Source organism: Rhinopithecus bieti, unplaced genomic scaffold, assembly GCF_001698545.2.
Source record: "Rhinopithecus bieti isolate Rb0 unplaced genomic scaffold, ASM169854v2 scaffold_15834, whole genome shotgun sequence".
NCBI classification, from domain to species: Eukaryota; Metazoa; Chordata; class Mammalia; order Primates; family Cercopithecidae; genus Rhinopithecus; species Rhinopithecus bieti.
In genome coordinates this window covers 3080574-3091122 of record NW_016808980.1, presented here as the reverse complement: position 1 = coordinate 3091122, position 10549 = coordinate 3080574, and the positions used below count along the sequence as shown (strand labels likewise).

The 10549-nt window shown below is 41.8% G+C and overlaps 1 protein-coding gene across 5 annotated transcripts in view; it reads left to right on the top strand.

The window, feature by feature from the left end:
• ZFP64 (ZFP64 zinc finger protein) overlaps positions 1-10549 on the top strand; it is a 103817-nt gene that overhangs the window by 39966 nt on the left and 53302 nt on the right. For 4 of the 5 annotated variants that reach the window (XM_017888181.1, XM_017888183.1, XM_017888180.1 and 1 more), the window contains one exon: positions 4252-6407. The exons of the other annotated variant lie outside the window; for it this stretch is intronic. In XM_017888181.1, the coding sequence (XP_017743670.1) occupies positions 4252-5534 (1283 nt within the window). In that variant the 3' untranslated portion in view covers positions 5535-6407. Of the gene's footprint in view, positions 1-4251; positions 6408-10549 lie in introns of those variants that run through there. 5 annotated transcript variants of the gene reach the window in all.

Here is a 10549-nt window from a genome sequence, read left to right as displayed (position 1 = left end):
AAGGAAGGAAGGAAGAAAAGAAAACAGGAGGCATTTGTCAGTCCCTGGTCCATAGCATTTCTGAAATTCTTCTGAGCACATGTTCCCAGGTTCCCCCTACTCAGGGGATAGGGAATGTTTCTTGATTAGGCCTTGGCTCAGCTCTTTGGTTCTTAACCCTGCCATTGGAGCATTCTTTCCATCACTTTCCTAAGCTACTTCTAAAAAAGATTGCAAAATGTACCTTTGAGAAACTTTCTCAGCTTGCTTCCTGTCTGCCAAAAGCTGGAGGTCTTTTACCTTTTGTTTTAGTAAGGCTGGTGACAGTGTTGCTGGTAGAGCTGTCTTTAAAAACTATGTGAGTTTCCTATGTATCCATTTGCCAAAAGTGATACCCACAATTCTTTTGGAATCTTGCCTCTTCTTCTAAACTCAAGTATAGGTACTTTTGGCATTTAACCTTCTGTGGGTTTTAAGAGTCCTTTGTCCAGCTGAGAGAACATACTTGGCACCAACTTCATTCTCACCATTCTTAATTTCCTTTTGGAGATTTTAATAAAGAGTCTTACATTTAGACCCCTTATTTCAGATTTGGTCTTCACTCTGAGACTGGTTTCTTAGATATGGTCTTTGTCCCAGACTTTTGTCTTACTTGGGAAAGCTGGCTGGAGAAGCTGGCTGGAGATGAGAAACTATATCCAGTAAATCTTTGACTTTCTATCTTCCTTCTAAATTCTACTTAGAAAATGTCCAGTTCTTTTTTTGAGTTTGTCTCTTTCTTGTAGTCTTTTATCATATGCAGCTTATAAGACACTTTCACTATTCTGCCTAGAATTTATCTCTTTATTCAAGTCCAAAACTCATTATGTACATTTTCTGTCTTCTAAGCTACCGCGAGTGACAGTCTTACCAAATGTTTGCCATTAAGTAGTGTGCATTGTCATTTTTCCAGCCTCCACATGCAACCCAATCTCAAAACCAATGCTCTGTATTTTGGTTCTCTGTTATGGCATCACCCTTTTTCTAGATACCTGTATCTGTATCCATTGTCTGTTGTCACAGTGATGCAGTGTAATAGCCCACAAAACCTCAATAGATGCAATATGCTTTTTCTGTTCACGTGTGAGGATCAGCTGGGCAAAACCAGCTGACCTTGGCTGGGCTCTCTTATCAGTCTGAGGATCTGCTGGTTATGGACTGGCTGTCCACTGGCCTTGGCTGAGGAAATCAGCTCTGCTCCATGTGCCTCTTGGTCTTCTCCTGAGACCGGCAGTAGTTAGGCCAGGATTGACCTCATGGTCATGACCGAGGTGTAAGCAAGCAAGCCCCAGTGCACAAGTCCATTTCAAGCCATTATTTGTTTCAAGTGACTAAACATACCTTTGGCCAAATCCAATGGCAAGGTTGAGGCTTTTGTCACGGATCATGGGAGAACATGCCTAACGACATACATGGCAGAGGCCGTGCTACAAGGAGGGGTGGGAGGTGGGGAGATGTGGGAACATTTTAGTAATCTACAGCAAGTTAAGACATTGGCATAATCGATGCCCAACTGATTTGCTTCAGAAATTTCCCCCAGCCTAAGTTAGAGAAGCTGAACAATTCATGTATGAAAATGGTTCATTCTGATTTATAAGGCTGAAGTTACTATTTATAGCAGCATCTTTAAATTGGTCTAGAAAAGGTGTGTTTTTCAAAAATCTAAATGTGTGCTATTTATGCATGGTCTTCGTGGAATGTTCATTTTCCCTTTTATAAATCTGTGGCACTTGTAAAACTGTAAATTAATGGGAATTTGTTTTTACCCTTTCGGTGATTTGATAGACTACATCAACACTTGTTTGAGTAGCAACCCAAACTCAAGGAAGATCTGTCAGCTTAAATGTATGTTGCTTATTCATCCAACATTCTTTAAACCTCACTATGTGCCAGACACAGTGGGAATCAGGTAGTAGGCAAGAATGAACAGAGTCATTAGGTTTGAAGACCTTAGTGTCCAGTGGGACTATTTGACCAGTATACTTCATTAAAGTAATGTTTATGGTTAAATTTAAAAAAAAGACAAAGGAATTTATAACCTTTGCTTTCATGCCAAAGAGTGTTGTTAAGCTCTGCAACTTAGCTGTGAGATTTGGTTTTTCTGGATTTTCTGGGTCTCACCTCTGCAGATTGCTAAAAAAGTGAAAAACGACTGTCGCTATAATTTTGGCAGGGATGTAACTGGAAAACCTCGTAAAACATTCTGGAGCAAGGATTCTGACTTTGAGTCTACAGACGTCTGCCCCTGAGAAATCCATGAGTAGATTTGGGAGGGAGGTCCTTGGATGGGAAAAAAAAAAAAAAAAAAAAAGTCTTCATTTTCACTAGCCTGTATTGAAATTTGACATGTTCTTCAATTATGAAAACAGGCAACCAATCTGATAACAGTGCATGTAAAGTTGTCGCCAGTGAAAATCAAAAATCTCTTCATAATGATTGCTGCAGATAGAGTAAAATATCTTTTACACTCCTCTTTATTTAGAAATGACTGTAGTTACTAGACCTGCCACTAGGTCTGATTCTTGAACGCATTAATGAAACACACACATTGGCATATCACAGTTTTTTTCTTTAATAACTATTTTAATATAATTGGTTCCTTTTATATTCCTATTGGTTTTTCTTTTAGTTTTTTTGGTACATTTAAAATATTATCTAAGAAGGGTTCCATGGACTTCACTAAACTGCCAAAAAAGGGGTAATGGCATAAAAAAGGTTAAGAACAACATTCTAAGGCAGCAAAAGGCCCTTTTTCTGAAAGGGCCAGATAGTAAATATTTCAGACTTTGTGGGCCATGCAGTATCTGTCACAAATACTCACCTCTACCATTACGGCAGGCAAGTAACCATATGTAAACAAATATGCGTGGCTGTGTTTCAGTAAAACTTTATTAATAGAAACAGACTGTGGGTAGGATCTAGCCCAGAGGCTGTAGCTTACTGTTCCTTGTTCTAGAGTTTAGTATGCATGATCTTGGTGGTATTCAGTCATACAAAGCATTTTTTTAGGTTTATGTTTAGGCTTCTCAGTGTTCTAGAAGCTTGTTCAATTGCCCCCTGCCATCTTTGTTTGCATTCTTTAAGCAGCTCATGGTGAAGTAGCAGATCCTATGTCAAAAAGCTGGAACACCATCCCAGTCTTGTGGGTTTATGTCCTAAGAAAGCAAACATCTGTTATATGTACAGATACTTACCTAGCATCTAAAGATACCAGATTTGGAGTCAGCCTGGATTGGAATCCAAGCCCTGCTTTGCACTACTGGGTGACCAAGAACAAGTTATGTAGTCTCTCTGGGTCTCAGCCTTCTCTGTGTAACTGTGTTGAAAAACAATATTAATAATAGTACCCACGACAGGGCCATCTTCCCAGCATCAAGCGAGACCATGCTTGTGGAGTGCTCAGCATAGCGCCTGCCATCCCGGAAGCCATTGAAGAATATTAGCTGCTATTTTGCTTACTTAAACAATATTGAAATGAGGGGTCGCCAATTTGCTTGAATTGTCGTTGCCTCCGATAATTTGGACTTGGCATTCATTGAGGAAGTAAATTTGGAATATGATATCCATTCAGATGTTTGCAGTTTCACTTGCCTTGCTCATCTTTCAGCGAATATGAATTTTTTTTAAAAAAATCAAGCAGCTGGATTTTGTAACTTCACAAATAAAGAACGCAGCTGGCAATATGGGATAAATAAATTGTGTGCAATAAACACATCTTTATTAATAAAGATCTGCATGAAATAGAAGCTGGGTGTTTCAATCATTGTAAAACCATACTCCAATGAGTGCAGCACGGAGCTGACCCGTTCGAAAATGTATTGTTGAATCTGTTACAACATGTAACTCAATCAAAATCAGCGGGTTGTGCCAAAGTCTTCAACTGTGAACCATTAACTAGCCGAGTGGGCACATTAACAGTATGAAAGATAGTTTGAGTGTTTTAAAGAATATAACAAGTATACTTGTAAATCTTATTTTATCTGGGACAATTAAATTGCTCTTTTCGATCTCCCATTTTTCTTCTGGGTTTGATGCCGGTGGTGGTGGTTTGGGTCTAGGGAAAGAAAAAGAAACCCTGCCCCTCTTCCCCCACTCCCAGGGGCTGCTAGAAGCTGCAGTTAGAAGGTCTGCACCCACCCACCTTGTATAAGCGATTTTCTGGTGTGTGCTTCGGGGGGATCCGCTGTGGTTGTTGCCTGCCTGTTCTTATCGAAACTCACCTTGTGTTGACAGGGGACGCCCCCTTCCAGTGCTGGCTCTGTAGCGCCAAGTTCAAAATCAGCTCGGACTTGAAAAGGCACATGCGGGTGCACTCAGGGGAGAAGCCTTTCAAGTGCGAGTTCTGCAATGTCCGCTGCACCATGAAGGGGAACCTCAAGTCGCACATCCGCATCAAGCACAGCGGGAATAACTTCAAGTGTCCGCACTGCGACTTCCTGGGTGACAGCAAAGCCACCCTCCGGAAGCACAGCCGCGTGCACCAGTCGGAGCATCCTGAGAAGTGCTCGGAATGCAGCTACTCCTGCTCCAGCAAGGCCGCCCTGCGCATCCACGAGCGCATCCACTGCACCGACCGCCCTTTCAAGTGCAACTACTGCAGCTTCGACACCAAACAGCCTAGCAACCTGAGCAAGCACATGAAGAAGTTCCATGCGGACATGGTTAAGACTGAGGCTCTGGAGAGGAAGGACACCGGCAGGCAGAGCAGCCGGCAGGTGGCCAAGCTGGATGCCAAGAAGACTTTCCACTGCGATATATGCGATGCCTCCTTCATGCGGGAGGACTCGCTTCGCAGCCACAAGAGGCAGCACAGTGAGTACAATGAGAGTAAGAACTCGGACGTGACCGTCCTCCAGTTTCAGATCGACCCCAGCAAGCAGCCCGCCACGCCCCTCACTGTGGGACACCTCCAGGTACCCCTCCAGCCCAGCCAAGTGCCCCAGTTCAGCGAGGGAAGAGTCAAAATCATCGTCGGGCATCAGGTGCCACAGGCGAACACCATCGTCCAGGCTGCCGCCGCTGCAGTGAACATCGTCCCGCCTGCCTTGGTGGCCCAGAACCCAGAGGAACTCCCAGCCAACAGCAGGCTGCAGATCCTGCGCCAGGTCAGTCTGATCGCCCCCCCTCAGTCCTCGCGGTGTCCGAGCGAGGCGGGCGCAATGACCCAGCCGGCTGTCCTGCTGACCACTCAGGACCAGACGGACGGAGCCACTCTGCACCAGACTCTCATCCCCACGGCCCCAGGTGGCCCCCAGGAAGGCTCTGGCAATCAGACTTTCATTACCAGTTCGGGCATTACTTGCACTGACTTTGAAGGCCTAAACGCCTTGATTCAGGAGGGGACAGCAGAAGTGACAGTGGTGAGCGATGGAGGCCAGAACATCGCAGTGGCCGCCACTGCGCCGCCGGTCTTCTCCTCCTCTTCCCAGCAAGAACTACCCAAGCAGACCTACTCCATCATTCAAGGGGCAGCCCATCCAGCTTTGCTCTGTCCCGCTGACTCCATACCAGATTAGTGCTTACAAAACAAAAGGAGTGGGGGAAAGGAATTGAGAAAAAGAAATCATAAGTAGAATTCTCTAAAAGGTTTGCTCCTCATGTTTTCTTTGTTTTGTTTTGTTTTTGAGACGGAGTCTCGCTCTGTTTCCCAGGCTGGAGTGCAGTGGCGCGATCTTGGCTCACTGCAACATCAGCCTCCCAGGTTCAAGCGATTCTCGTGCCTCAGCCTCCCGAGTAGCTGGGACCACAGGTGTACGACACCATGACTGGCTAATTTTTGTATATTTGATAGAGACGGGGTTTCATCATGTTGAACTCCTGACCTAAAGTGATCTGCCCACCTCAGCCTCCCAAAAGTGCTGGGATTACAGGTGTGAGCCACCATGCCTGGCCGTGGTTTGCTCTTAATATTTTTAAGGATGGCTGTGAATCCCCCTGGCCCCATAATAAATTGTAATTTTATACTGCTTACTATAATTTTTTTAACACTGTAACAACTTTGAGACCACCTCTGAATCGTCACATCATACTGTTGTAGAATCTTAAATGTTACCAAGGTGATTCCAGTGAGGGGTTGGAATTAAATGCATTAAGTAGTGAATATATGTGTTTGTTTCCAACTTGATTTTCCAACTCTGATAAAGGTTTTTGTCCATCTTATTAAATGTGTGTAGTAAATGGTACTTCCCAGCCTCTCTTTTGCCCCATTCTGGAATACTCCCCAGAGTTTGGGGGTATTCATGTTTTATACATGTAAATCTGTTGGCATGAAGGACCATTTTCTACATAATGTGACATGGATACTTGACTCAAAAAATATATATATATTTAGTGCTAATGAGCAGCAAATGAATGATTCCCTAATAAATTGATATCTGAATTAAAATATACTGAATGTTAATGATTCTTTAGAGCCAAGGTCGGGTTTGGGAATGATGGGGTGTGAGTCATTAGTCAAAAACAACCTGAAGCAGCAAAGGTTTTTAATCCTCTCATAAACGTCACACAGTCATCTTACCTCCTCCACAGTCACATTAAATAGATGTAGTACCTAACGTGATAAAGTGATCCATCCCACTGTCGTTTTCATTTTGAAACAGACTGACAATCCTGGCATTTCTGTTTAGATGCAAAAATGATCAAAGTTCCTACTAACAAGACAGAATTTTCTAGAATGCCATTTTTGAAATGTTAATATCTGTGCAGAACCCAGATGAGTGGACTGAGAGAGTACCTAGATTTTTTCCAGAGCACAGGTTGTATTGAGAAGAGGAAAATTCAAATTGTGCGGTTTTCCGTTGAGATGTTGTTTGATCAGTAGGTGGTGCCAGAGAGCAAGCTAGAATCACCCATACTTGTACCTTAAGCCATTCTCCAGTGTTGTAATACCACTCATTTCTGCTGTCAGCAAGGATTGATGAGAAGGGGAGGTTACTCTTGCGACAGAAGCATATTTAGAATATTATGAGAATACTTAGATACATTTTTACCACTTTTATTCTTCTTTCTTTGATCCGTAATATTTGAACACAATTTTGATGACTTGCTATATTATATTTGCCATGATTTCTTTATTTTCCTATCATCAATGATAATAGTGAGTTATTAACTATGGTTTTTGGTAGGAAACAGAAAAGGCTTGCAGTATGCAATGTTAGTGATTTAAATAATTTTGTCACTTTAAACTCATTGCTTACAACCCTTTAGAAAACTGTTCTGCTTTTGAATTTCAGCTGGGAAACTTCCATTGTCCTGGTCCTAGTTTCTACATCTTTCTTTTTTCCCACTTTTTTCAACTGTGAAGGATTTTTTCCTGATTATAATGTGTATTCAAGATAGAAAATATGAAAAACAGAATATTACTAGGAAAAAAATAGAAGTTACTAATAATCTTACTGTCCAGATACAAACTATACAGACTGTAACCATTTTGATGGACTTCCCATCAACCTTTTTTTTTTTTTTTTTTTTTTTTTGAGACAGAGCCGCGCACTGTCGCCCAGTCTGGAGTGCGGTGGCGCGATCTGGGCTCACTACAAGCTCCACCTCCCGGGTTCACACCATTTTCCTGCCTCAGCCTCCCGAGTAGCTGGGACTATAGGTGCCCACCACCATGCCCGGCTAATTTTTTGTATTTTTAGTAGAGACAGGGTTTCACCGTAGCCAGGATGGTCTCGATCTCCTGACCTCATGATCTGCCCACCTCGGCCTCCCAAAGTGCTGGGATTACAGGTGTGAGCCACCGCGCCCAGCCCCTATCACTCTCACTCTTTTTTTATGCTTATGCATATATGTTTTCTACTCCAGTTATAAAGTTGTAGTTTAATTAAGCATAATATTTTTATATTCTATATTTCTTTTTGCATCCTTAGATCTCTACCTACCAGCTGCCTTCCCTATATATACATACACATACATACATACACATGCATGGACATGTACACACATGCATATTTGATTTGTTGGTTGTTTTGTCTTTTTACAAACTACAATAGTAAAACTTATTCTTTGGAATAAATTACACACAGAGTTGTACAAACACCAAGCCAACAACTTCCAGCCCCTCCATATTCTCACCCCATCCAAGGTAAGTAATGTTAGGTGCTCTGTATTCTTACCAAAATATGTAGACTCAAAAGATAACATAGAAAAGGTTTTCCTAGTTCTACAGTAATTATATCATACTCTGCACATTTCTCTGCAACTTGCTTTGATTATTCCATCTATTGACAGTCCTGTGGGTCAACACAACCAGACCTAGTTGTTTTAAACAAATGTTTTAGACATGCCAGGCTTTAGTCCGTCATCTTGCTGTTATGATTATTAAGGTTGTTTGAGGAATAGTTTTGCCGTTACAAACTGCCCCACTAAGCTTTCATATTCTGCTCTTTTTTTTTTTTTCTGCAAGTAGATTCAAAAGAGTAAGTTTCATGGAGCTTGCATAGTTTGTACTTACATAAATATGGATTAATTTTCACAATGATAGTCTCATCCATGATGTGGGCCTAACTACCTTTGGAAGTTTTGTCAATCTGCTGTGTGAAAATGGTTATCTGGCCTTTATGCCCTCCCCTAGCTGGTGTTGTGGTCTGCGTTTTCTGAGACATCTCTGCATCGGCTGGTTGACCATGTGTGCTTCTCTCTTCTATGAACTTAGAACTCTTACTCCCTCCTTTTTCTCCTTGGTTGTTGGGAAGTTGGGAACACTAACCCGACGTCAGTCACACATTGCTGAGTTTCTTCCCCTCCTGTCATTGTGTTTTGACTTTACTTGTGGGGCTGTCACCATATAAAAATGACTATCTTTTTCTGTGGTTAGATGCTCCTGTAGCTTCATTTGTGGCACCTGTATTTTCTAAGAACATCCATCCTTCCCCTGAGATTAAATTGGTTTTCCCTTTAGTGTTTTTCCTGCTTGCTTGTTTGTTTTTTGTTGGCTCCTTGCTGCAGCCAGAATTTTTTTTTTTCTTTCTTTCTTTCTTTTCTTGTTTTGAGATGGAGTCTGGCTCTGTCGCCCAGCCTGGAGTGCAGTGGCGTGACCTCAGCTCACTGCCCACTCTGCCTCCCAGGCTCAGGCAATTCTCCTGCCTCAGCCTCCCAAGTAGCTGGGATCACAGGCGTGTGCCACCATGCCCGGCTAATTTTTGTATTTTTAGTAGAGATGAGATTTCACCATGTTGGCCATGCTGGTCTCAAACTCCTGGCCTCCAGTGATCTGCCCACCTCAGCCTCCCAGAGTGCTGGGATTACAGCTCATGCCCAGAACTCATATTTATATGTTATGATGAACAGGTTTGACTGTCTGCTTATGCCAGAACTATTTGTTAAATATGATTTTCCTGAAAACTGAAATCCTAATTTAACTCATGTAGATAAAGTTCACAAATATACTTCTAGAACTTCTTTATTCTGGAAGATTAGAGATCTGAGATTCCAGAAGAAGATCTGGCTTGCTAACGTCACTTATTTGATCATATTAGCATTAAGGTAAGCTTAATCTTTTAGACTTACAACGCTTCCCCAGCTATTATTTTCCAAAATTTTCATAGCAATTCTTAGATATTTATTCTTCCAAAGGAACTGTTATTTTATCCAGTACCTAAGCCACCCCCACCAAAAAAGAAAACCTTTTGGGAATTTTATTGAAATTGCATCAGTATTTTATATGAACTTATCAAAAGAATGACTATGAAAATATCGTCTTCTACCCAAAAACCTTTATTTAACTCCTATTGTAAACATTATTCAATCAAATTATGTAGTCTATTTTTATTATATAAGGTCTGTGTTTCTTTTTTTTGAGATGGAGTCTCGCTGTGTCACCCAGGCTGGAGTGCAGTGGCGCAATTTTGGCTCCCTGGGTTCAAGCGATTCTCCCACTTCAGCCTCTTGAGTAGCTGGGATTATAGGTGCCTGCCACCATTCCTGGCTAAGTTTTTTGTGTGTATTTTTACTAGAGATGGGGTTTCGCCATGTTGGCCAGGCTGGTCTTGCACTCCCGGCCTCAAGTGATCTGCCTGCCTCGGCCTCCCAAAGTGCTGGGATTACAGGAGTGAGCCACCGTGCCCGGCCCTGTGTTTTTTTATTATTCCATAATTTTATCATAATTGTGAATAGGAATTTTTGCATTTGTTGCAAACATCAAGAAAAGCCAAAATAGAGTTTATTTGTCTATATTAAAGAAAAATTCTCAGTAATGAATTGTATTTATTAGAAATCCTTGGTCTCCGATAAATATGATTTATAATTATCTGATATAGTCTTTTATTTTCATATTGTTTTATCTCTTCCCTTAGAATATTTTTACTACTTATTTTGTTTTCTTGTCCTGTTGCTTTAGCCAGAACCTCCAAACAACGCTGATACAGCTGGCATCCTTGGTGTGATTCCTAATTCTAACTTTAGAATTTTCCAATGTAATATACACCACTCCTTTGGATAATGGTTTTTATATACTTAGGTCATTTTCTTCTGCTCCAGTTTTCACTTAGAGTGAAATCGCTTGAACCCAAGAGGTGGAGGCGGCAGTGAG